The sequence below is a fragment of the Colletes gigas genome, unplaced genomic scaffold, assembly GCF_013123115.1.
Source record: "Colletes gigas isolate AHSC1104 unplaced genomic scaffold, ASM1312311v1 Colletes_gigas_Sc00004, whole genome shotgun sequence".
In the NCBI taxonomy this organism is placed as follows: Eukaryota; Metazoa; Arthropoda; class Insecta; order Hymenoptera; family Colletidae; genus Colletes; species Colletes gigas.
The window spans coordinates 923768-949382 of NW_025106633.1; the positions used below are offsets into that span (position 1 = coordinate 923768).

Consider the following 25615-nt stretch of genomic DNA (forward strand, 5'->3'; position numbering starts at 1 on the left):
GAATTCCTCCCTTTAGGACTCGAAGATTTATTGTCGCGGATCGACGCGTGATACTAATTAACTGTGCAGCCCCAGCTGTGATTTCGAGCGGATATCGTCGCAGGAAATACCAATCTGTTAAATAAGTTTCCGGAATGTACGCAGATGTCATCTAAGCAAATGGCGTCTATTAAAGCTGAAAAGTAGGCTACCGCGGCAATTAGAGATGATTCAATGCTGGAGTGAAAGTTCTGACAACCGATGCTGAATGCAAATATTGTATCACGAGCTATTTTCTTTCTCGATTCTGATTCTTCCTGAATGCTCTTCTGTACGCCGTGTTATCGATAACGGGAATAGAAGCTTTCGAACTTTCCTTGAATTATTTAATCGTTTGAAACAGTTTAACGAATCTCTGACGTCCGACGCGTATAACGCTGTCATGTTTATTTGCACGTCTGAAAATAATTGAATTAGAAGAATACTCTTAATATGGCTATGGCTCCACTTTAGACAAAATTGGGTTGTTGTTAATTAGTTATTTCGGGAAGCTAAAAATTGCAATATCCTAGAAATCGTTCAGTCATAATTGAACACGGTACGCTCGACGTTCGACCGGCGACATAATAATTATACACATATTGTTATCTTTTTGTTTGCAGACGTTTCCGATGCGTCGAGCCTCGAGAGGAAGGTGACGAGCAGGTTTCAGACGAGAATCTTCAAGATACCTCGAACGAATCCCGCAAGAAACCGCATCCAATAAAAAGAAAATGGTCGCGATAAGCCAGAGACGAAGGCATCCTCGATGGAGAATGCTCTTCGTTGCTGTCATCTTTTCCGGTCTCGTCAGGCACTGCGAACTGGTGCCTGCAAAAAGATTGACCGACTCAAATTCATCCTCCTTGTCGTCCACGTTATCAAGAAGCTCCTCCGAATCGAGGTCGCAGAACTTAGGCTCACCGAGCGAACTGGCCTGGCAAGCTTGGCTTCTCTTGGATTCTCAAACCGGGGTGCACTCCAGCTTGGATTCGTCTAGTTTCCTTCGACGTATAACACCGAAGAGCGTCTTCATTGCCCCCGAATTGCCGGCGTTGCCCCCGTGCGCGGAGGGCTACCACGCCGACACGATGGGCAGATGCGTGAAAAGCGTGAACATCGACCACGAGGCCCACTTCGATTTCCTTCTTCAGCGACTGAAGAATCGATACGCGTCCAACAACAATCCGAAGAAGTCCAGCGAACCTTTCCAACTGAACATACCCCTGTTCTCCAACGCGAACTCTCAATCCTCTAAAGTCGATCACGAGGAGACCAGAGATTCCATAAAGATCCCGATAGTGGTGCCCCATTACGACGAGATAAATCCGAACGAAAGAAAAGGCACGTCGGAGCCTGTTATCACGACTCATCAAACGAAAAATAGTACCAAGCTGGAAGAGGAGGAGACCACGTATTTGCCTAGGACTTCCAGTCCTCCTCCGTCCGGCAAAGACGATCAGAGCACTCCGTCGAAGCTCGACGATGTGATTCCGGTGGCGGAGTTCGTCGACGATACTAACGAGACCAGCTTCTCCGAAGTGGTCGATTATAAAATCCCGATTGACCTGAAAAAGCTCTTGAACATATCGGGCTTGAGGACCATCAACGTTAGCGAGGATCAGGACGCATGGAAGAACGGATCGCTGTTGAATTCGACCGAGGTGTCGCCCATGTTGATCCTCCTGCCGTCGAAGGCGACGTCGCTGAAATCGTCAACGCCGAATGGGGAGGATCTGGAACCGGACAACAGCACCAGCTACCATGCAAACGTTGGGTTGAGCAACACGACCAGGAGCGACACCGATAAAGAAACTGTCGGTGCGAATGCTCCGGAATTTACATCGGTGAACAAATTACTCGAAATACCACGCGCCGTGGTAGAGAAACTCGAAGGGAACGAGACGCAAGATGGTAACTCGTCTGAAGTTTGGAATTCGGACGGAAGGGAGTCGCAGGAAAAAGAGTCTTACTACGACGACGAAGAGGGAATGGAGGATCACGTCGACGGTACGGATTTGCCGGACGAAGAGTCGTCGGAGAGAGAAGGCGGCGAGATCTTGAAGCACGGAGAGGCTGGAATGGCGATACGCGTGAAAGACATAAAACGATTGCACATGGACAAGCATCGGCAAGAAACGGAACGGTCGAACAAGACGAGGAGAAACGAAACGTCGAGGGTCGATTTTTTTGACGAGATTTCGATCCGTTTCAACGATTCCGCCACTCCGGAGAGGGAGGAGAAGGACGAGGCTGGCAGCAACGTGTCCAGCGAAGTTAGCATCAACGGCGACATCATCTTGGAGACCACGCTTTTGGACGTGACCACGGAAAAGGCGCGTAACAATTCGAACGCGACCGACGCTAATCGTGCGAGCAACTTCGACGAGAGCGACGAGGATTTGAGAGAGCTGTTCGAGTCGGGTATGGAGCCGAATTCGGAGCCGGAAGTGGTGTTCTCGCCTCAGAACGTTCACGGGACCGTGTCCACCAACGTGCACGGGAGGATACGAAACGAGCAGGAACAGATCGATCTGCGACCGTTGGACGATCCCAAAAGCGACGAGCTGGAAGCCGCCCCGTCCTCGTCCGAGTCTCTTTTGTACGATCCTAGTTTTCGCGATCAGTACACGGAGGACGATCCCAACACCGAGATCCACATGATCGACGAGCAATCCGCCGAGAACAAGGAGTTCTTAAAAAAATCCCAAGCCTCTAGCTCCGTGAAAACTTTCGAGCCGGAGGCGTTGAATTTCAGAGCAATTCAAAACAACAGACATTCTGCCTATCCCAAGCAACCGATAAAGTTCCCTTCGGAGGACGTGAACAGTATACACAATCAAGACTACAAGGAGAGAGTTCCCTATCCCCTGGACGATGGACTACATTCCAGCACGAAGAGCAGCGTCTTCCCTCATCAGAAACCCTTCCACCGAGGAGCGTCTCTTTGGAGAACGTCGTCGCGACAGCAAACGGCGGGTCAGCAGTTGGAAATGACGTCTACCAGCCAGAGACAGAGACAGCCGCCGTTCTCTATGTCATTTTGGACGACCATGCCTCTGATGAGGGATCCTGGTCTCTACTCGACCGACCAGAACGTTCACGGAAAAACGACGAACAGTCAACCGTACACCAACAACCGATTCCCGGAGGTGTCGCCTTCCTGAAGGGCCAATTTCTACCACGCATTGTTCGCCGCGTGATGCAAATGGGGCTCTGCTCGTGCAGAAATCGGGGACACCTATCGGTGGATAATGGTGTGTCGCCGGGATTCTTGGTGTTTTCACGCCTCGTTGCTCTCAGTGGGAACGTCTACAGACTGTGGAACTGTGCCAAATAAATTAAGAGTCGTGAACTCTTGCCGACTAGCAATTTGCGTGCCGCCCGATTCGTCCGTCGCTGAGAACTGATAGACGGGTCGATTGATCGCATAGTACGCGTACTTGCGATCGAAGCTAACGAAGACGCAGATCCGCGCGAGCTGCGCCCGATACGCGGCACTACCGCTAGCATTGCGTAATTTCGTTAACAGACTTTACGCGGCGGCGTTGGAGGAATTTACGAGCGATCGTTTCTCAGAGAAGAAATAAATATACTAGATCTACCAAGGACGAGATGGGAATCATGTTGAAACTGTTCGAAACCGTGGATCGTCCACGGAACGTTTCACGATTGCGAGCGAAAATGCAATGCGCTACTAGTGGCATTCTACGAACACACACACACACACATGCACCTACACTATCAGCGACGCGAGTCTATGATCTTTCACCGAACGTTCGTTCAGGCCTAATTTCGTCACTTCCAACTCGATTTAACTAAATTCCATAGCAATAAAAGCGACTGTACAATGGATTAAAAAAAAGTATTTGCACGTCCAGTCATTTTTACAATAACTTTTTTTTGAAAGGGAAAAAAACGTTGAGACATACTTTCTTCGATGATTGACTTTAAGGAAAAAGGGACAATTTCAGAGAAATAAAAAAATGTTTTAATATTTTTTTTGCCTTCCATTTGCATCAATTATTGCCTGCAATCTTCTTGAGAAACTTGAGTTCAAAGTTTAACCAGTTTGACGATGACTTTCACCTCTAGAACGAAACAAAATAATTTGATCTTGTAGAGAAACTGATGTTCTGAAATCCTTGAAATACATTACTGTAAAAGATTTATTTGCATCTTTTAATTTAGTTTCAAAGCCATTTAGAAATAGCCATTTTGGGAATAGTTTGTTGACTATCAGATTTACGTTTTCGATTACTTTTCAAGGTATTGTAATTGTTATCGAGTTATCGAATAAAATACCTATCAGCGTTATTGTTTTTCTTCGATGAAAGTTATTGCAAAATACCTGAACGTGAAAATACTCTTTCCACCCACTGTATACGTAGATTCTTTTTCTTTTTATACTTTGCTATAACAGTTCGTAATTTCCGTTCGAAGAAAACTTACGTAGGCCTAATTTATCGATTAAGGATCTTCTGTTAGTAAGATTGATAGTATTAATAGCGTGAATATCCTCGAACTAATCGTGTAAAAGTTAAGATCACACGACGTCTTTTCTAACGCAACCATATTGATAGCAATAATATCGTGGAAGATTGTACTACGACAATGAACGAACAATGAGTTTACTTCCATGGATCACGTTGATCTTTCTTTTTTTCTCGTGTTGCGTTTTTTAACTCGTGTGACCTCAGTCATGTGATCAGCAATCCAAAATGCTCTTTAATCAAATTGTACTTGTAGAGTTAATGCTTCGATGTAAGAGTTCATTTAACAAAATTCAATACCTTTAGAGGCTTTCGTATACTCGATACGGTATTATGTTAATAAGGGAAAAGTCAGTACTACTTTAGGCAGAGAAAGTGATAAGCTAGCGAACTGAAACAGATTACGTAATAACGGGTGTTAAAATTCAGCCAACAACTGGACACCGCGAGGAGAGCTTTCTATAATCAAGTGTTCAGAATGATCGAAACAAAATATTTAAGACTTTGGAAGTATCTGGTACTAATTAAACTCTATGTAAAATGCTTAATTAACATAGTAGCAAGTATTAAAAAATGAGGGACACGTATTCATAGGATAATAATAACATATATTACTCCGTTCGTCATAAAAATAATACAAGATGACTTGACACGTGTTTATCTGTTTTGCGGTTTAAAAAATCTCATTTGTGTCGGAAAGAAGCGTGTTAAGTTTAATAATTTTCAATACGTCAGGGGGTTAAAGGATGAAACTAACCCTGCAAAGCTTCACCCCTCCGATGCTATATTCAAAATCATCGACGACGCGACGATGTTTTCAAAACACATTTTGTTATGGTTTTTGGCGGGAAATAATATTGCGTACATATCAGTGAAAAAAGAAAAATTAATAAAAAAGTAAACGAATTACTTTATTTCGCGGAGGGTCGAATCTTTCAGGGCAGTTTCATTCCCTTACGTGTATTTGCACGTAATTTTACCGCATTTATTAACAAAAATACGCGCAGTTGAAAAGGTGCTCTGCACGTAAAAATCGTATACTTTGTGAATTTTTTTTGTCAGTTTAGTAAGTAGAACCTCGCTATAAATTTCTGCAAGTAACAAAACTCGCCCAATGATCGAGATAATTGATCCAATATGGAATTCCTTTTACACCAGTATACATATATGTAGCTCTACTACCTGTTACTTCCGCTCCCGCCTTCGATCGTTGCTAAGTAAACGAGATTCTCGCGAGGGTGCATTTATAGAGGTTTTACTGTACTGTACATACTCTAACAATAAGTCCTGAACCCTTTTTTTAAAATCTTGTAAACTGTTACTGAATAAAAAGGAAATCGAAATTCTCTGCCATTTTGCGAAAAGTAAAACAACGGTAACGATTCGAAATTTTCGCAAAATCTTTTTATTTTTAACGTTCGTACTCTTTATACGTCAGAATCGTATACCTCGTGGCACGCAAACCAGAAATACTTTACCGGTATATCGCGCTATTATACAGAGAACATCGACACATGGAACGTCTGTTATGAAAACAAACGAGCTGTAATAACGACGGGCAAGGTCGCGCTTGATCATTTAATCGTTAACGGAACGTATACAAGATAAGAAATCGTACGCCGAAAATCGTAGCCCAATACTGATACTCGGATAGATCGGAAGCAATTTCTTTACAGTTTGTCGATGCGTCATCGATAATCCAATTTTCGCAACGAATAGGATATACTGTTGCTCGATATCGCTTTAGCAATAAAAAGAAAAAAGTGTAAAGCGATCGAATGTTGGATCTGGGTTAGGTTCATCACCTGTGAAAAATCACCTTCAAAATATCTGTGCATCGCGTATGTATGTAAACGCGGAATCTGAGTTCACGAACTCAAAACACACTTGTGACCCTGGTATATCGAATCAGACTGATTTTTAGCGGTATTGATTTATTTATAGAACACAAAATCACAATCTGTCACGCAAATTGTTCTCTTAAGCAATGAAATATTGTCATTCAGCTTCATCGCGTGAATCATCGTATTTACTTTTATATGGAGGAATATAAAGTGTGTGCATGTTTGTGCAATTGTGCGTGTAAACTTTCAACATTTTATGTCTCTCCAGTATAATTGAATCGAAATTTACAAAAACATGTATCCATATAGTATGAATGTTTTCGATGCATGAAATTATCATTGTTCCGTGTCAATTCTTCGAAAGTAACACCCGGAGCAGTTAGATCGTCATTGAAATCCTTCCCTCTTCTATTTTATGTGTGCAAGAATTTTCCTTGGAACACAAAACTCGTACAGATTTTATACGAAGTGAAATTTTTTACATGAGACTATCGCATACAATTAAGGAAAGAAATTATGTATCTGTCATCGTGGCCAGTAATTGTTTATTGCTCTACGTATGCTTCGATGTGGTGTGTAATCCCTCTTTCTCATATATTGAATGTTAATTTGTGTACATATTAATTTTATTAAGAAGAATTGTATATACAGCGTAATTAAGAAGCATTACCAGCATCTTAATGTGTATTAATTGTAACTGTTTTAAATACTATTGTATTATTTATAGCTAAATATATTGATGTATATTATATTTGTCGTGTTGTGTAGGAGTCTGCTAGATTGCAAATGGAAGAAGTTATAAAATCATTTGATGTTGGTCTTATACCAAAATATTGTACTTTGTTGTTATTTACAACCTGTCCAGGCATGGTACACAATTGTGTTACAAATCATTTTATCCATTAAGCACCTTTTATTGTATATATCTTAATCGTTAATGAAACTACATGTTACACTGTATCAATGGATATACCTTCTACTCCTTTAAATCTCCTAGCTAAAAAAAACTTTTCTGCAGACTCATCTCTTGTAGCTTGCGGTCTTACAGTCTTAACAGATTTATAAAATCTTAACAAATCTTTCTCCAGTTGTTGAGACTTTCCACCGTCCCATAATTTACAAACAAATGTTCCATCTACTCTCATAGTTTTTAAAGCAAACATCAAAGCAGCATATACAAGTTTCACTATATTATCATGATCCAAGTCTCTTATACCACATGCATTTGGTGCCATGTCTGATAAAACTACATCTGCTTTATTGTTTTTTAGGAGTTCCATAACTTTATCTTGCGATGCTGCATCAGTAAAATCTGTTCTACTTAACAAAGTTGCACCTTTGATTGGATAAATTGGCAGCCTGTCTATTCCAATTACATTCCCAATGGCACTGTTGTGTTTGCCATCCGCATTGGTCATTTTAACAGCAACTTGTGTCCAACTACCAGGGGCAGCACCACAGTCAATCACAGTCTGCCCAGGCTTAAATATGTTGAATCTATCATTTATTTCTAGCAACTTGAATGCACTTCTACACCTATAATTCTCTTGTTTTGCCATTTCTACATAAGGATCTTGTAACTGTCTTGCTAGCCATAATTGGGAACTGTGCTTCTTCCCTTTCAAATTTCGGGGTACTTCCCGGAATAAGGTATTACAGGTGTATAAATTCCTTACTATTAAGAGATTCGTATGCAAACTTTTCATACTCGATTATAAGTATAACCTAAAGATACGGTCTAGAAACAAAACTTCTGATATCAAAACTGCGCGCACACAATCAGTGGGAGGACGTTACGACTCCATAAAATATATCTTTTGCTGTTTTCACAGTTTCGTTGTAATTGTAGTCGATAATTGAACAAAAGAATCGATATAAATAAATTGCCCAAACGAAATCACAACACCAAAACACGGTTAGTTGGAATTTCTTGTTTAAATAAGCGCCGCAAAACTACGCAAGACCGCGTCCTGGACCCCGGTTTTGATATCAGCTGATTAATACGGACGAACACGCATGCGTTAAGACCCTATGATGGTAGCGGAACTTCGTAGTAGTTACGAAAAGTATGCATCTTGTATGCTTGCCGGTGAAGATGTGATAGAATTCCACGAGTAAACGATTGTTTGAACGAATGTTGCGATCAAAGAAATAACTTACAATGAACCTAACCACTGGTAATCCTCACGGGAATGGTTTGCTCTATGCTGGTTTCAATCAGGATCAAGGTATGTGACCAACTGCGCTACATTTGACAGTCCATGACCGAACTGTCAAATTTATTTTTTTACTTCTAACCTCTGCATCCAATGCCTTGTATGAATATATCATGACTTTGTTTCTTTAGATCATTAGTTTTATTATAATATGTAGTAACGTATCTTCCTCGCATATTATTTGCTAAAAAATCATTGCAATTGAAATTTTATAATCATTTTCTATTTTCTAACCTATTTCGTGTAGATTTTTTGTTAATTTTTGAATAATAAATTTATGCAATACTTTTCTCGAGAAATTACTTTTGAACAATATACGTTATTTATTGTCTGTTTATTATTTAAATTATTCTTGCAGCTATATGACTAATTATTTTGTAATAATATGTATTTTCATCATCATTGATTTGTTTTGGTAATATTAAATATAGAAATTTCTTCAGTGTTACATAAACTTTTGTTAATATTGTTAGAGAATTTAGTTTTCATAACTTGACTTTTTCTTCAGCACATATTATGCGATACAGCACTATTTAATGAAACATTTCATGATAATTATGTTTATCTAATAGCATTGGTTTATCTTATTACTCTTGTTTGTGTTTGCTCAGATGCATGCATTAAATAAGAAACACAAATGCTTTAAATGCTGTATTGTAATCACAAAGAAAAGAGATGAATATATAACACACAAGCAGATAACAATATCATTATTACTTGTATAACTTTCCACTTATAGGATGTTTTGTTTGTGGTATGGAAAATGGTTTCAGAGTTTATAGTTGTGACCCTTTAAAGGAAAAGGCACGTCATTTCAGTGATGGAGGCCTGGGTTATGTGGAAATGCTATTTAGGTGTAATTATTTAGCATTAGTTGGTAGTGGAACTAAACCTATGTACCCAACTAATAAAGGTAACTTTTTACGCGTTATCAATACTTTAAGTAAATAAGATAAATGGATTCAGATGGATTACTTTTCTTATGTTATGCTTTGCAGTTATGATATGGGATGACATTAAAAAATCACCAGCAATTACTTTAGAATTCAATGCACCTGTGAAAGGTGTTAAACTGAGAAGAGATAGGATAGTAGTAATTTTAGAAGGTGTTATAAAAGTTTACACATTCACGCAAAATCCTCAGCAACTTCATGTCTTTGAAACTAATCCAAATCCCAGAGGACTGTGTGTATTATGTCCAAATAGTAGTAATTCCTTGCTTGCTTTCCCTGGTAGAAAAAATGGACACGTACAAGGTAAAATTTCACATAAAGAATTTAATTGTTTTTCGTTTTGTCCTTTTATTTTATAACTTTTCTATGATGTATAGTGATAGATTTGGCCAATACAGAAAAACAGCCCTTAAATATTGAAGCACACGAAACACCTTTATCTTGTATAGCTTTAAGCTTACAAGGTACCAGATTAGCCACTGCTTCTGAGAAAGGTACATTGATAAGAGTATTTGAAACACAAACTGGGAATATGATTAATGAACTGAGAAGAGGTGCTCATCATGCAAACATTTACTGGTGTGTAAAAACAAAATTCAGTTAAGAGTTTTATTTTATTGTCAAAATGGTTTCATCGATTAAATTGATATAATTACAGCATAAATTTTAATCATGATTCTACTTGGCTATGCGTAGCAAGCGATCACGGAACTGTACATGTTTTTGCTGTAAAAGATCAGAAATTGAATCGCCAATCTAGTTTTGCATCCGCCACCTTCCTGCCAAAATATTTCAGTTCAAGCTGGAGTTTTTGCAAATTCGAAGTCCCAGGAGGTTCACAATGTATGTGCGCGTTTGGGACTGACAGTAATAGTATTATAGGTTAGTTTTACAGTCAACAGTATTTTGATTTTCGATATATCGATATCGAATGTTGTCTGCTTTTTTCTTATGTTCCAGTAATATGTGCAGATGGTAGTTATCACAAGTTTGTATTCAATAACAAAGGTGAATGCACGAGAGATTTTTATGCACAGTTCCTTGAATTAACTGATGATAAAATGTGATTGAAAGATGAGGAGGAGGTAACCTCCTAAATACAAAGAATTGAGACACACACACACACACACACACACATTTTGCAATTTTTTTTTTTTTTGTTTATTTATTGGTTATTAACCAAACGAATGAGAGTGCACTTTTCATACAATGGTTTTAGTGTTCATTGGATATGGTAAATAGTTTACATGAAAAGTGACTGTTGTGTTTGTTATTTAAAGTCGTGCTCTATATGATAGAGGACCAAACGAAACGTACTATTTTTGTTGTTGGTGATATGTGCACTGTGTGTGAATTATAAATGATACATTGTAAAAAAGAACTTTAAAGAACACTAGAACATGTTGTTATTCACTTGTTATATGGGCCTATTGCTGGAATGCCTATTTATAGAGCCGCAAGTTTTTAAATGTTGCAAATGAAAATGGAACACTAAGAATAAAGTTACATTTAATGCGTTTGTGTAAAATATATCTTTCTTACATTTAAATTACAAAATTTATAGTTAAAATCGATACAAATAGTTTGAGGGAGATACCATGTGAAAATAATTAAGTGATCTTTTTGTAATAAGTGTGCTTCGCAATTCAATCATGTATCTTTTTTTCTTTTTTCTTTTTATATTTATTTTATAGAATTATAAACCTTTCGTTTACGATTATAGAAAAATATATCAGGCCTGTAATTGTTTCATATCACTTATTATAAATAAGTTTTGAAATAATATAAAAATATACAATTTGGTTAATTATTGTACACAACTTCGACAATTAGCCAAATGAACGATGAGACATATATAACATATTACAGTTTTATAGTCTTTATTTTTATGATTTCCATACATTTAATATACATATACACAAAACATAACTACATTCAGTTGATACTATTGAAATATTACCACAGAATATCAAGGTTGTAGTGTCATAAAGAAGTTGAATTGAATATAAAATAAAAATTATTGCGAAACCAAACTCTGTATCTATTTATAATAAAATATCGATGACCCGTTGCAAGCGATGTATTTAATTCTTTTTCTTTCTTTGTTTTTTTTTTTTAATTTTTTTTTTTTTTTTTAAATTACCGCGTGATTTATGGATTACCTTGGAATGTTCTAACAATTAAGATTCAGTCTTACAGAAGGAGAATAATTCCGTCGCCTATACGAAAATTGTAACCGAAACGGTTGAATGTAGCGTCGTTGTTAATTTAAATGATTTTATGTTTATCGTGATAGCAAACGAATTGAAAAATATATTACAATGTATGATGCGCCGTCGCATTCCGATATGCAATTTTATCATTACAGATTTAAGAATAATTGTAAGTCTGTGCGTTGTTGTTCAAAGTGTAGTTTCAAAGTATCGTTATTGCACAACGCGAATTATCAACAAGTAATTGTAATGCATGAGCAAGAAATAACATACGTAGTGTATGAAGCAAGCTTTTTGTACTGCTAATTGTTTTTGAGCTTTGTAAAGTGAAACGTCTTCGCCATGTTATACAACATGCACAGTGTTTTTCCAACATGAAATTACCATCTTTATCATCGTTAAACCTTCCGTTCTTTTTCTCGAAAAAGACATGTTCAACTTCTACTAGTTTCTGAAACGTTACGATCATTTGAATCGGAAACTCTTTTCAATGGTGATTAGAAAATTAGAAAAATAATGTTATTTATGAATGTCTTTTAACGGTAAAAATCACGCCATAAAATGGATACTCACGTCCGTTGTAATGAATAAATCCGATTTTCCGTAGTTACTCTTACACCCACGGAGTATCTTTAAACCTCGAACGGCTTATTTGCGCATGTTTGAACAGCTTTCGATATTTGTACGACTGGTACAGGCGATTTGAACGGCATTGATGCTATGGGCTGTTTCTTCACACCGTGAAGTACGTGAGTTAGTCCCTTTTTCGTCTCAAGGCTCTTATAAGTGCTGTAGACCACGAACCACAAGTAAGAGCTTAAGAATATGAGCCAGAGAACTAATATACCTAACAAAATAACCTTCTTTATTAATAATATAACAGAATTACCAGAAAATCATTGATACTTTTGTAGATAAAGCAGAGTTCTGATTTGTTTTTTTTTTTCTATTACGAGTGATCTCAACGTTGTCTTTATCGACTTTCGGAGGCTACCATGTGACGATCTCTATAATTAATACTGTTTTAGTTTTATTTAATCGGAGTTATATATATTTTGTTAATTTAAACATTCAATCAATTATAGCGCCAATTTCGAATGTCGTGTGATAATTTGTTCCCGAACATTACTCGTTTTATCGTTCAACAAATCAGAACGCTGCCTTCGTGGATTATTATTTATTGGCGTACGTTCGTAAATGCCTGCTTTGCCGCCAAGAGCAGCAATAAAGGGACAGTCTTGTTCTACCAAGAACAAGGATAGCGTCAACGCTGATATTATCGTCATCGTGACCATCAACCACGGCGCCATAAGGTGGCGTTTGTTCTACCACAAAAAATTACTTTGTTCAATCAAACGTAAATATTCTTTCCTAGGTAAAATATGATTACCGTTAGCGCGCCGTGTAGGAGCAAAATAGTGGAGCCACAATGGACCATTATAATGCTCAATCCGCAATATATCGTATAAACCATTTCTATAACAAATGATTACGAGAAACGTATAAAATTGTCTGTAATATAAGCTCATATAAAAAAGAACCCTTAAACAAAGCGTAGCCGAATTCGCAATTACGTTATAATTAGATAAAATTCTGTAAGCACCAGTAGCATTGTGATACGCCACATCCATTTTTTTGATGTTAAGATGATTAGATGATATATCTTCCAGGGCTTCTCTCGCAAGAGCGTCTTCTGTATCTCTGACCACCATTTTTTCAACCTCCATGGCATGCTCCAATGCCAAAACCAATACTGTCATACCGGGTATGAATATAAACTACAGTATAAAAATGCATTAAATTAATTGCAATGATCCCAACAATTTGCACAAAAAATATTAAGTTAAATGTTAAGTGAAAATGAAATTTTAATCCATCAAGAAATTCATTGTTTCTAAGGTAATAAACGAAAAGAATTATGGTCTTTTGGAGCATTTCTTGAAAACATAAATATGCTTCAAAAACCATGTTGTGGTTATCAGAGATGTAAATACATCGCGAAACCCTTCCGTGTTCTTTTTTTTCTAGCAGATCCTGTCTAATATCATTATTAACAATTTTTACGTTTATATTACATCGCTAATAATATTACGCCAATGATAATTCGACGATTGTTATATTTACCAATTGACACACAGCTATAAGCACTGTGCCTTGTTTCAAAGTGGAACAGTGAAATTTCTTCATTAACCCCACCTTCATTTTGCTTTTTTTTTTTAAATAAAGCTTCTTGTAAATATTATCCCTGAAAAATTAACGTAAAATTACTTCATGAAATATTAATAACAGTAATTGGTGTTAAATAATTTCTGTCGAAGACGAACCCAAGCAGAGTAAAATAACAACACGAGAATCTCACGGATCTATCGTGATAATAAAATATTGAATTCGATACATTAATCGTGAAATAACATAAAACTGTTATACAAGTTGATAAGAATCGTTGAAACAATTACAATTCTTAGTATAAACATAATGAAAATTGCAAATTAACGTGGAGTCGCTGCAATCGTGTCGCTCGAAGTAACGATAACAACACCAGTATAAGTATTGCTTCTTATAAAATATGTAATCAGGTTGTCGCTCCGATGTTAGTTAAATTTTGAAAGAAAAAGCGAGCATTGCGTATCGTTACTCACCTTGCGGTAAAAAGAGCAGCGAATATCACTGAAATGTATTTCACAATGTGAATCAATAACTTTCACTGTCTTGTCGATAGAAAGCGAAATATCTGATTATCAGGCGAGATGTATCGCGCGAAATCAAAGAAGTCGACTCAGAGACCTAATCCCTCGATAGGCGCCTCTTTCGAGGCTCGTTAGCAGGACGAAATTCGAGGGATGGTGATCTGTGTGCCTTTGACGCGCAAAACGCGAGTTTGCGTCTGTCGGGGGTTGGAAGGTAACTCCTAGTAGTAGATTACACGTCATGCGCACCAGCTCGGTTCATTGCCGCATCCTTCAAGGTGTATCCGTTACCAATTGATCCATTCATATTAGTTTTTGCCCCTTTAAATATTGCGAGAAAAATTGTATCGATATTTCATTGCGATCAAAATTGTATTTCAATTACATTGACATATGAAATCAATGAAAGTAGAAATTTTTTTGTGGCACAGATTACAAAAGTTTCTGAGTTTTTTTAGGACTAATACTCTGGTGCTTTTATTGTAATATTTCAAATAATTCGTTCTTATGTTTTTATATATTTTATATTTTATGCTTTCAAGTTTTGTTTTTAGGTGGTTCCACAGGTGTTCAATTGGATTTAGATTTGCATATTGAGATGACCAGAAATTATGGGACAAATCGAAACAGGCAAGTTATTTAAGGCGATATAAATCGAAAAGTCCTCTGCCATATTGCAATCTGTAGCTTTATTTAGAAGATATTGGCAGTTGTAATTCGTAAGTCTAATTTCCGGGTGCACTTTTTAAATTTCAATCGGTTCAGCGCGCGCCGCACGCCGCGCATATGTGCACGCGCACGCGAGAACCCTGCGTCAGTAACGGTCGCGCGCGTAAACTGGTAGTATTGCGCTAAATGCATCTCCGTGGAATTTAAAAATTTTTAAATAATATTAGTGTTGTTAGTGTTATCAGTGTTATCAAACATACCTGTGATATCTCAATAGAGTTCCCGGTCCCATGCCAAGGCATCTGAGAATCGTCACCATGAAATTTTAGCCGGTAAAGTACGACATTACCTATGGGCCCCCCCTTCGGGAGGCTGTTGTAATATTGAGAAATAACCGAATTAAATAATGCGACAACAAAGGATTTTTTAAAATTATTTAACAAGTTGTATTTTATAAAAACATTCGTAATACAAAAGTCAGTTTTTGGGAAATATAATTAAATATTTTTGGAAACAAATACACGGAATACAAAATTAGATTTCATTAATATATTTTTAGATACAAAGCAATATGAAATATGTCCATTCTATTAAAATTGAGGTTACATATGCTGATTATCTTGTAAATATGGAATCAAAATATACAGCGCGAAAATTACAAAATTCGTAAAAATATATAAGTATATATCTTTGCACATTAATCATAGTGCGAGTCCTATGACACGAAATTAATAAAATTACAATAACATTTCTCATGTTAGCTATGGTCTACATGGTACAAATTACATACAAAATTAAAGATATAGTTCTATTCTATTCAGTAATAAGTACTGAACTGTTACTAGAAAATTGTGGCACGCTTTAGGATGTATATATTAACCCATGAAAATTTACACTTTGTGACAAAACTGTAGGATCATTAAAAATTATTTGAAAGATAAGGGCAAGGATTACAAAACGCAATAATTAATGAATCGCAAGTCTTATGCTTTTGTTACAAAGTGCACCTTCAAATTTGTGTATACGAATGACTGAGAAATGCAAGTAGTACTTATAATCGATCAAATTAAATTATGATATTTGGTTTAGATTATTACATTATAACGAGTACAAGATTTCATCAATCTTTTAAAAATTTCTGTATATTTGAAAAATGTAGCGTTCAAATATTTTGATAAATCGAATGTTTTTTAACTTTTATGGTATTATAATTCCATAATATTATAATTTTTAAATAATTTAAAGTTCTTACATGCTTAGACGTATTCAAAAATCAATCCATTACATTACAAATTTCTGTCTAACATTATACGAAAATTACTTAAAACAGTAAAATGAACTTAAATTAATAAATTATACGTGGAGAATAATTCAAATTCCGGTATTTTATACATACGTCGTTCACAGATATAATTGTTTACCGAAACAATTTACACATATAAATTTTATGCATTAATCAATTTTAATAAGTCATAATAATTCGAAAAATTATAAATATAATTTCCCTTTGTGCATTTTGACATTATCAATAGTAAAATGACATTTATTAACCTTTTTTTTTTTCTTCATAAGATGTTAATAATATTTCATTTTAATAAGAATATAGAGGAAAACTTCAGATTATCTTTCAGCATAAATATAATTTGGAAGTAAATACTCATTGCATAGAATTTTAATTGTTTTCATTACTTATACTGATTGACGGATTTTAGAATTATTATTGAAAGCATCATATGTATCAGGCATCGATTCTTTTTTACTTTATATATTAATGCAATGAACTAATACCAAACGTAAACTTTGCTTTTTTTTTTGATACTATTGTAATTATATAAAAATCAATTATTTGTACGTCTAGGAATTGGATATCGAAGTACTAAAACACTATCTGCTGATATAATTGGTAATACATTGTCACAATGATGATTTACTAAATGACTTACACTATCAAAAACACGATCTTTTGTGCGGACCTGTAATTAAAGTAAATTATAAGTATTTTTTCGTTTGATAGTAAAGATTAAATATCTTGCATTATCAGAGTATAATTTTTTTCCGGAATACTTACTACGCCTAGGGGATCAATTAATAATAAATGTTTTGGTGTACCATTATTCATACCAGTAAGGACATATTGGCCAGGCGAGCCCTGAGATTCACGAACCAAGAAATCACCATCCTATCGAAATCACATATCAAATAATACTTGGATTTTTATATACGTAAATTTATATAGTTATTATTTATCATCTTACTTACTCTTGTCAACATAGATTCAGCTTCAGCACGACTAACACTGCCGTGAAACCATATTTCTTGTTTTAATTGTTGCTTCTGAGAATGTGGACTTAATCTATTCATATCTGATATTGCAGAACTAAATGGCTCTGAAAATGATATATTATTATGCAAAAAAATCTTATATTGCGAATGCTGAAAGTTACTTACGCATGTCAAATACATCAAAGAGTGATGTTTGATCGCGATGGCTTTCTCTGCTTGCTGCTATAACACTATCATTCACATAATTATGTTCAGGAGCTATATTGAAGTTTGTAGTAGACGTTCCATCAGAATTTAAGTCAATTAAATTACCAGTTTCTGCAATAGTGATCAAATTTATAATATAATTATAATATTATAATTATACGAATTTCTGATTATAACAAAAAAAATAAATGAATATTACCTGCCCATTGCTGGTGATGCCTATCAGAATTAGGAGAAAATGAGTCATGTAATATAGAGTTTTGTGCGTTGCTTCGCGATGTATGATTTTGTCCAGAATGATGATGTTTCAAATTGGGTAACGTTGATGCAGTTGGCAAGGGGGGCACTGGTGGGGGGCCAATGTCTGGTGGTACTTTGCCAGGCAGATCATTGTAATAATCTCTATCCGCTTCGCGCATACCATTTAACATAGGACTGTAGAGAAAGAAAAAACATAGAATGAGTAAAATGTAAAAATTACAATACACAATACCGAAATAAGAATTATAATTACTGTAATGAAGCTGGTTTCGTCAGGAATTCTTTAAATCGTAATTCGAAAGCTTGTCCAATAGTAGAAATAACATCTTGTGCCAATCCTCCTCCACATTCTAACACATAACAAGCGCGCCATTCTTGCATATTCTTTGCAACATATGCAACGAAATCCAGTATTTCCTGTTGATATAATCAGTTATTTTATATTTTAAGACTATATAAAAATAAATTTTTTTAAATTGTTACATGAAATATAGTTTACCGTATCTCCGCCCGAAGCAAAAGATATACGTGGCATTTCATGTTTGGCAATGATGTGACCAGTCTCTATGTTAGTCAAAGCTAAACTGCAACTGCTAATAGTCAAATTTATAGTAGCACCTGTATGCTCCATACGTGGCTTATCTGCTATTGCCCTCAGCACTTTTCTATCCACCTGGGTAATGTACATAAAACATGTACCGCTTAAAGTACAAGGGACTACAAGTTTAACATTATTAATAATGTTACATAGTTGTAAACAACAAAAGTTTATCAATTTACTGCACAACATATTGGCTATAGCAGCCCTTTCTTAAAGATAAACCTTAAAAACAAAAATAATTAGTAGTACAATAGAAATTTTGAACATGATAAAAATAATGTGATCTTTTGTTCTTACAACCATATTAGACAATATTTTTATTGAAAAGCTGCATATTATAATTAGGTAATACCCTTCTTTTTTTATCCGCAGATTTTAATCCGGCTGCTTCACAAACTCTGTTTATACATTCTCTGGAAAAATAATTTTTTTATAGACCACATGTAAATCTTCAAAAAGTACACGTATTGAGCATACATTGGAAAACTTACTTGGCAACACATGATCTTGTTTCAAAATCTAAGCTTTTCATAGATGTGTATACTTCGAGACATCCTATGTACTGAAATTCATAACAAATAGATTCGATTAAATTTCATTCTCTGATTACTGAGATATTGAATTTCATTATACAATATAAAAAACTTACCTTAACCGTGTAAGTAATTCCTTCTTTGCTCACTAAATGATCAGGGTGTAACCATCCTCTGGCTGGTTTACTTATAAAACTACTACCTCCTGTTGCCATTTCTAAATTCTATGCACATACGTATAACTGTAACACCATTTTTTGCAACTGTAATTGTAGCCTTTTTAAAACAGCTAAAATACATGTACTTAGAAACAAATTCGTAATATTCGTTCAATTAAATGATACAAAATAATTAATTGTGTTGATGTTCCCTTGCATTTGAAAGTTGTATTCAACAAAATTTGATAGCTGTCATTCATTACATAATGTCGACAACATTGTTTAATTCTGTGATTTAGTAAAAAAATCTTGTGACAATTACAAGGGAATATAAACAATTGAAATATTTCATTAACTGTAAAAACGAGTCTTTTCACTGCTGAACGAATAATATACCAGAAAATGAGATCACACCTCATAGACGATTACTGGGATCATATGTCCACAATCCAGTTATTCTCGGTCGATCTATTAATCATTTCGCAGGAACCCTTTGATCATTTCGCACAAAGTGATATTACGAGAAATGCGTGTTCATTCGTATATTCAGCCACACCACTAACATAAGGATATTCGCTGTTTTGTAAAATTCCATAAATACCAAACGGGTACTATCAATAATTTAATTGCGTTCCCCTTTTCACCGACTGTACTGTTCTTCTTCCGCTCCTGAATCATTAGGTCGGTGCACATGAAATCTTTTCTTTCCCATTGAAATTTAAATAATATTGATGTTTTCAAAACACAATACATTTAATCGAAATAAGTTTTATTGGAATTTCCTAATAAAAATCCTAATACTTTTCTTACTTTTTCGGAATGTGTATATATTTGTATTGTATACGCATATATATTATTACTTAAACGTTATTTAACTTGCTAAATGCAAATGAATAAAAGTAAAGTTTTGTGTCCATATAAAAAATTAGAAAATGCGTCATTTGTTTTAAATAAAGTTGATTTTTGTGACGTCATACTATTATGATAAGAGTGGATAAGCTAACAGACCTTTTGTTGTGGTCTTTGGTCTTTGCCAGTAGCTTACTCTACACGTATAGGGAAGCGTGTGGTTAGGATATTAAAGAATCATTAGAATCATTAGAAGAATTATTGTTCAACGAGAACAATAACCTTTATGCACAGTGCGAGAGATACGTTTCTCGTAGCAGTACAAAAAAGAATGCCAGGACCTCTCTAGGCACGGCCTAGGGTTATGGCGACATTACAATTATAGATTATAGACTACAACAATTAGTCATTTATTCCTTACGCTTTTTACTGCGATTTGTATAGTACAGAAAATTGTTTATGTGCTGAGTGTAAACAGTGCCCTTCAATTCTTGTCGTTGGAGGGGAATACACATATCATATTCCCCTTTCTCGATCGAAACGAATACACTTTTGCATACATGTGTGAATGTGTTTAAACACTGCAGTCCTGTGCGAACTTGATACTTGATTTCTTGAAAATGGCTAACATACCATTTCGTAATGTACATAGAGTATCAAACTTGTTTCAACCGTTGAATAACTCGCATTCCTCTATTAAAAAAACAATAAATATTACGAAAACTTACAAAGTATACAAATATTTATGTACTGTTCATTTTTTGTTTGTATTTATTATTTGATAAATTGTTGAATTACTCGTTATAGAATTTGATCAACTATGGATTAATCAAACCAGTTAATAATGGAATGTATGCATTTCTACCTCTGGGATTGCGTGTCTTAAATAAATTGATAAATCTTGTTGATCATGAAATGGAGAGGTTAGGAGCACAAAAATTAATGCTCCCGGCTTTAACCTCTAAAAGTTTATGGAAACAAACGGACAGATTTGAAAACAGTAAGACTGAATTATTTAAAATAGAAGATAGACACAGGAAAGAATATATACTTAGTCCAGTGAGTAACAAATGACGGCTAAACAATTGAAAGGAATTATTAAATTTAATAGTAAAGTAGTATCTGTTTTTATTTATGTAACTATGCGTGTACTTTAAATAAAATTTAGATCTGTTTTATTGCAGTCGTACGAAGAAACAATTTGTGATTTAATATCATCTGTTGGTGTTCTGTCTCCGAAGCTTTTACCCTTAAAATTATATCAAATTTCTAATAAATGGAGAGATGAGATGAAACCTCGTCTTGGATTTCTTAGAAGCAAAGAGTTTGTCATGAAGGATTTATATACGTTCGATAAAACTCTGGATGATGCAAAGAATACTTACGAGTTAGTATGTGACGCATATGATAATGTATTTCAAAAAATAGGCATAACATTTAGAAAAGGTAATAATTTAAATAGTACTGTATAACAAACGAATTAAAATAGGGATGTCACTTTAATTTCGTGTATATTTAGTTATTATATGTCATCACATTATAACCATAAGTCTGTAATATTATTGTTTGCAGCTGTTGGTGATACAGGATCAGTTGGAGGTTTGCTATCCCATGAGTATCATTATATAAGCAATATTGGAGAAGATATTATTTATGTATGTTCATCTTGCCAATACTCTATTAACAAAACCATATGCGAAGAATCGCATTGTCCTCAATGTAAGAACAAATTTCTTGAACAACACTCTGCAGAGGTAATAGGATAGGTATACATTGATATGAGAATTACTTCTCCAGTGATTATTCTTGTTTAATTCAAGGTGGGTCATACGTTTTTGCTAGATACAAAATACACAAAACCTCTAAAAGCTTTATATAAATCACACAACAACAAATTATTGCCATTGGCAATGGGTTCTTTTGGACTTGGTTTGAGTCGCATCTTTACTATCGCGGCCGAAGCATTGTCCATCGAAGACGAACTAAGATGGCCAAACGGTTTAGCGCCTTATACCGTGTGCATTATACCTCCAAAGGTATTACATTTTATACCAATACTTTTTTGTAAGTGTTAAAAACATTGTGACTTCACAGGCTGGTAGCAAGGAAGATACTGCATCTGAGTACGTGGACCAAATACTAACTATTTTAAATCAATTGAATATTGATACTATACTCGATGATAGGACAAAATTAACTATTGGAAGTCGTCTTATATATGCTCGACAAATTGGATTCCCTTATGTTATTGTAGTTGGTAAGAGAGCCATGCAGATACCACCATTATTCGAAATCCATAATGTAAGTGACTCAGCATATCATGAAATACCTTTAGAAAGTATATACAACTATTTTAATGATGAAAATAACAAAGCTGGGGAAGCGCATATTTCGAAAGTAGCTGTTTGAGGATAAACCAATTAATTTATAATTTAATCAAAAAAGTAAATTTAATTTGTGAAAGAGATTAAGATTTAATTGTACATATACATTACTTATTGTTTTGTAATAAAGCAATCATAAAAACGAAACGAGCAAATTTTACATTAGTAATATTTATATAATATTAAATTGTTTTTGGAAATTCAGTGTTCCAATTTAACTTTAACCCTGTGATATGCATTACAAAGGAAACCTCGTAGATTCCAGATATTTTTGAAACTTTCTGGCTGGACATTGTACGACGCGTCCACAGCTTTCACCCAAATTTCTGTTTCTTTGTGCTCTTTTTTCACAGGAATTTCTGCGTTCCATAATGTCCAACTCCAGTAACGACCCTGTTTAGCACTCGTGTCTTCCGCAACTAAATCAGCTGTTTGCCAAGTTGTACCTTGATCGTTCGTTATATCGACTCGAATTATTTTCCGACCACCTCCCGACCATGCGTATCCTATCGAGAAATTTGATCGAATCGTGAAATCGATTATGTCCATCGAACGCTTTGGAAACGAATTTAACGTTTTACCTTTAACATTTATCTTTCCATTTTTTACTTTGACCGTTTCCAACGGTTCCGGTGTGCAAATTGCGGAAATCACAGGCATTTCCTGTATAGCGGGTGCTTTAGAAAAATCTACGTTATCCCAATCGACGCTAGGTGAAAAACCTTTATAATCGCCTCGTTGCCATTGCGAATGGCTTTCTTCGGTTGAGATGATCATTTTGCCTGCGAGTTAATAACATAGGTAACAAAAGTGTACTATGTTTAATTAGAAAGGTGAACCTTTTTATTTTATTACCAAGCCACTTTACGTTTCTAGCCCCAACAACGCCAGGGACAATTACTCGAATGGGAAACCCATGGTCCCTTGGAATTGGTTGTCCATTCATTTCATAAGCTAAGATTACATCTGCTCTGGGATCCATAGCCTTACTAATAGGTATACTTGCACTGTATGGTGAACCAGAAGGATCTAAATCATATGCTTCAAACTGATTTCATTAAATTATTTAATTTTTAATGGATTATTGCTCGTTAATATATTTTTAGTAAATGTATATTGTGTATATAGGGCACGGCGTTTAAAACAGACCGTCTGAAAAAGTCTATTAAACCAATCTTATTTGGTTTGAAGGGGGAAATTTTATTCTATCACTAAAAGTAGACAAGCTGTTCAAGTTGCTTGTTTTAAGTGCCTTGCTCTGTATATAAGACGTTCCATAATTCGTAATACAACCTAATTACAGAACATCGCATGTAAAGCATCATAATATGTAATACCTGTACATGATTATAATCATTTTCATTGATTTCTAAATCTTTTAGTATGTCGCATAATCTTGCACCGGTCCACGTGGCATTACCGACAGCACCTACGCCCCAACTAAGCCCTTTTAATTGTTTCTCCTATAAGAAGTTGACGAGTATAATTACGTTTTTCTTTTGTTATCAGAACAAAGCGAGCCCGATTTACCTGCGCCATTTCAGACCGTCTATTCCCACCACACATTACAGCACTTGTTATTGTATACTTTGGATATTTTTTTATGTCTTCAAAAGTGAAGGTTTTTTGTGTTGTTTCTTCTACAGCTAACTCCAAAGTATAAGTTTTCATGTCTATTTCGGGAACAGGAAGATGATTTCTAACATAAAATAATTCTCTAGAACAAAGCAATATTTGGGTACAATTTTTGTCAGCAAACAAAATGCTTAAGAATCACGTTCAAGAGTTTTATAATTACGTTGGTGTAATGAAGCTTTCAACTAATAAAGAAGGAGGTGGTTCAGCGCAAAAGGGTTTATGCCCATTAATTTTTAGAGCTTTGTGTCTAGTCGGTTCTGTCGCGTATGGATCATTTTGATTATCTTTATTGGAAACTGAATCTTCTTTAGAAATGTTTCCAATTCTCATTGTTTCGAGCAGCTTATATATTTCTGGTATGTTATGATTAGCAAAGATTCCCCAAAATGGTTCGACAGAACTACCAGCTGCCATTATTATTTTAGAAGGACCACCTGGATGTTTCTCAATAAAATCTGTTATGTCATATACCCCTTGTTTAAATGTCACCCATACACTAGCTTCTTTATTATCGTGTTTGCTTACTTCTTCTAAAGTGTAAGTTTTTAAATCTGCCCTAAACTCTCCACATTGTACATTTGTCTTCTTAGGTTCATCTGTCTTCTTATACACATAGAGATAAGATATAGATAATACGGATGCAACAATACTACAATTGCCAATGTGTTTTGCAACAACTCTGCCTTTCAACCCATTTTCCCCTGTGTAAATTCTTTTATTCCAAAACGAATACAGTCTACATGTCTTAACATAATACTGTACATAAATTCTTGATATTCGTAACAGAGATCTGAAATAATGAATATTGTAGTAAAATAACGATGTACTTTGGCCCTTAAACGCAGCGCGATTTTAATCCATGTAAAGTACGCAATTAGGTTTATTATAGGCCCCAATGAGAAAAATTATTTGTTAGATGACAAATTAATGAATTGTTTATTAAAAAATATCGTGTTATGGCCATTTTATTTGAGAAATACGTATAGTTTTACGCGTTTCGTGAATACGTAATTAAAAACATATGTGTCTATTTAATTTGACCTGTGTAAATATAATTTATCATCTTCAAGTCAATATACAATGTATGAAATACGTAAAGCATTGCGGGAGATTTTTAATCAACCCTAAGACTTAAATTATTTAGTCTCAGCTTATTAAAAGTAATAAAAATATGTAATAGCGGCATAAGATTAAAGTAATTGAAGAAGATTATTTAAAACGGTAAATGATAATTAACTTAAGTCAATGAGTGATTAATAAAATAATGATATCGGAGTTTCTAACAAACCCTGCGCAATCGTCTAAGGGTTAAAGTAACAAACATACTTGTTCCTCAGATGATGTAGAATTGTCGAATGTGAAATCATGGCGCCAAATTCTTAAATCTGTTTTAATAACGAAAACAATGCAATACCGGTATTAAAACACACGTTAATTGTAACAGTTGGAGGAAGTACACGTTTTATTGTTTGTATTCTGTAACGTTTGGTTCCAAAACTGCACGTTACATAATTTATCCAAGTTAATATCGTTATCTATTCTTTTGAGTTTATTTTAACGGAATTTTTTCGAACGGACATTACTTAATAAATATGAAATGGTTATCAA

At 35.1% G+C, this 25615-nt stretch overlaps 7 protein-coding genes across 9 annotated transcripts; 3 read left to right on the top strand and 4 right to left on the bottom strand.

The window, feature by feature from the left end:
• Positions 1-752: 752 nt before the first annotated feature.
• LOC122405218 lies at positions 753-3933 on the top strand. The gene has a single exon (XM_043409781.1). It carries the CDS (start codon positions 753-755, stop codon positions 3183-3185), a length of 2433 nt encoding a protein of 810 aa, XP_043265716.1. The 3' UTR covers positions 3186-3933.
• A 168-nt stretch (positions 3934-4101) lies between these two features.
• Positions 4102-8312, bottom strand: LOC122405555 (rRNA methyltransferase 2, mitochondrial). Its single transcript, XM_043410421.1, has one exon. It carries the CDS (start codon positions 8059-8061, stop codon positions 7306-7308), a length of 756 nt encoding a protein of 251 aa, XP_043266356.1. The 5' UTR covers positions 8062-8312; the 3' UTR covers positions 4102-7305.
• A 91-nt stretch (positions 8313-8403) lies between these two features.
• On the top strand, positions 8404-11256 carry LOC122405553 (WD repeat domain phosphoinositide-interacting protein 3). The gene is made up of 6 exons (XM_043410419.1): positions 8404-8583; positions 9311-9484; positions 9570-9827; positions 9902-10103; positions 10183-10406; positions 10485-11256. The coding sequence occupies exons 1-6, from the start codon at positions 8517-8519 to the stop codon at positions 10589-10591; spliced, it is 1032 nt and encodes a 343-aa protein (XP_043266354.1). The 5' UTR covers positions 8404-8516; the 3' UTR covers positions 10592-11256.
• A 417-nt stretch (positions 11257-11673) lies between these two features.
• LOC122405556 lies at positions 11674-14567 on the bottom strand. The gene is made up of 7 exons (XM_043410422.1): positions 14377-14567; positions 13862-13982; positions 13341-13515; positions 13128-13213; positions 12927-13062; positions 12311-12584; positions 11674-12188 (listed from the first exon to the last, which is right to left on the bottom strand). Exons 2-6 carry the CDS (start codon positions 13937-13939, stop codon positions 12370-12372), a joined length of 690 nt encoding a protein of 229 aa, XP_043266357.1. The 5' UTR covers positions 13940-13982; positions 14377-14567; the 3' UTR covers positions 11674-12188; positions 12311-12369.
• A 2145-nt stretch (positions 14568-16712) lies between these two features.
• On the bottom strand, positions 16713-19919 carry LOC122405552 (SHC-transforming protein 1). 3 transcript variants are annotated; one of them, XM_043410415.1, is made up of 11 exons: positions 19551-19919; positions 19095-19220; positions 18937-19007; positions 18798-18858; positions 18344-18517; positions 18098-18261; positions 17783-18018; positions 17542-17694; positions 17353-17480; positions 17162-17272; positions 16714-17066 (listed from the first exon to the last, which is right to left on the bottom strand). In XM_043410415.1, exons 2-11 carry the CDS (start codon positions 19191-19193, stop codon positions 16932-16934), a joined length of 1332 nt encoding a protein of 443 aa, XP_043266350.1. In that variant the 5' UTR covers positions 19194-19220; positions 19551-19919; the 3' UTR covers positions 16714-16931. The 3 variants fall into 3 exon arrangements, with proteins under 3 accessions (XP_043266352.1, XP_043266351.1, XP_043266350.1); XM_043410417.1 differs by lacking the exon at positions 19551-19919 and having other exon boundaries at positions 16713-17066; positions 19095-19196; XM_043410416.1 differs by lacking the exons at positions 18937-19007; positions 19095-19220; positions 19551-19919 and having other exon boundaries at positions 16713-17066; positions 18344-18667; positions 18743-18849.
• A 259-nt stretch (positions 19920-20178) lies between these two features.
• Positions 20179-22445, top strand: LOC122405551 (probable proline--tRNA ligase, mitochondrial). Its single transcript, XM_043410414.1, has 6 exons — positions 20179-20716; positions 20793-21044; positions 21170-21431; positions 21558-21739; positions 21806-22021; positions 22080-22445. The coding sequence occupies exons 1-6, from the start codon at positions 20606-20608 to the stop codon at positions 22392-22394; spliced, it is 1338 nt and encodes a 445-aa protein (XP_043266349.1). The 5' UTR covers positions 20179-20605; the 3' UTR covers positions 22395-22445.
• Positions 22446-22570: 125 nt separating this feature from the next.
• On the bottom strand, positions 22571-25465 carry LOC122405549 (sulfite oxidase, mitochondrial). Its single transcript, XM_043410413.1, has 7 exons — positions 25334-25465; positions 24168-24797; positions 23900-24086; positions 23707-23832; positions 23225-23417; positions 22951-23151; positions 22571-22875 (listed from the first exon to the last, which is right to left on the bottom strand). The coding sequence occupies exons 1-7, from the start codon at positions 25372-25374 to the stop codon at positions 22571-22573; spliced, it is 1683 nt and encodes a 560-aa protein (XP_043266348.1). The 5' UTR covers positions 25375-25465.
• Between the last annotated feature and the right edge of the window lie 150 nt (positions 25466-25615).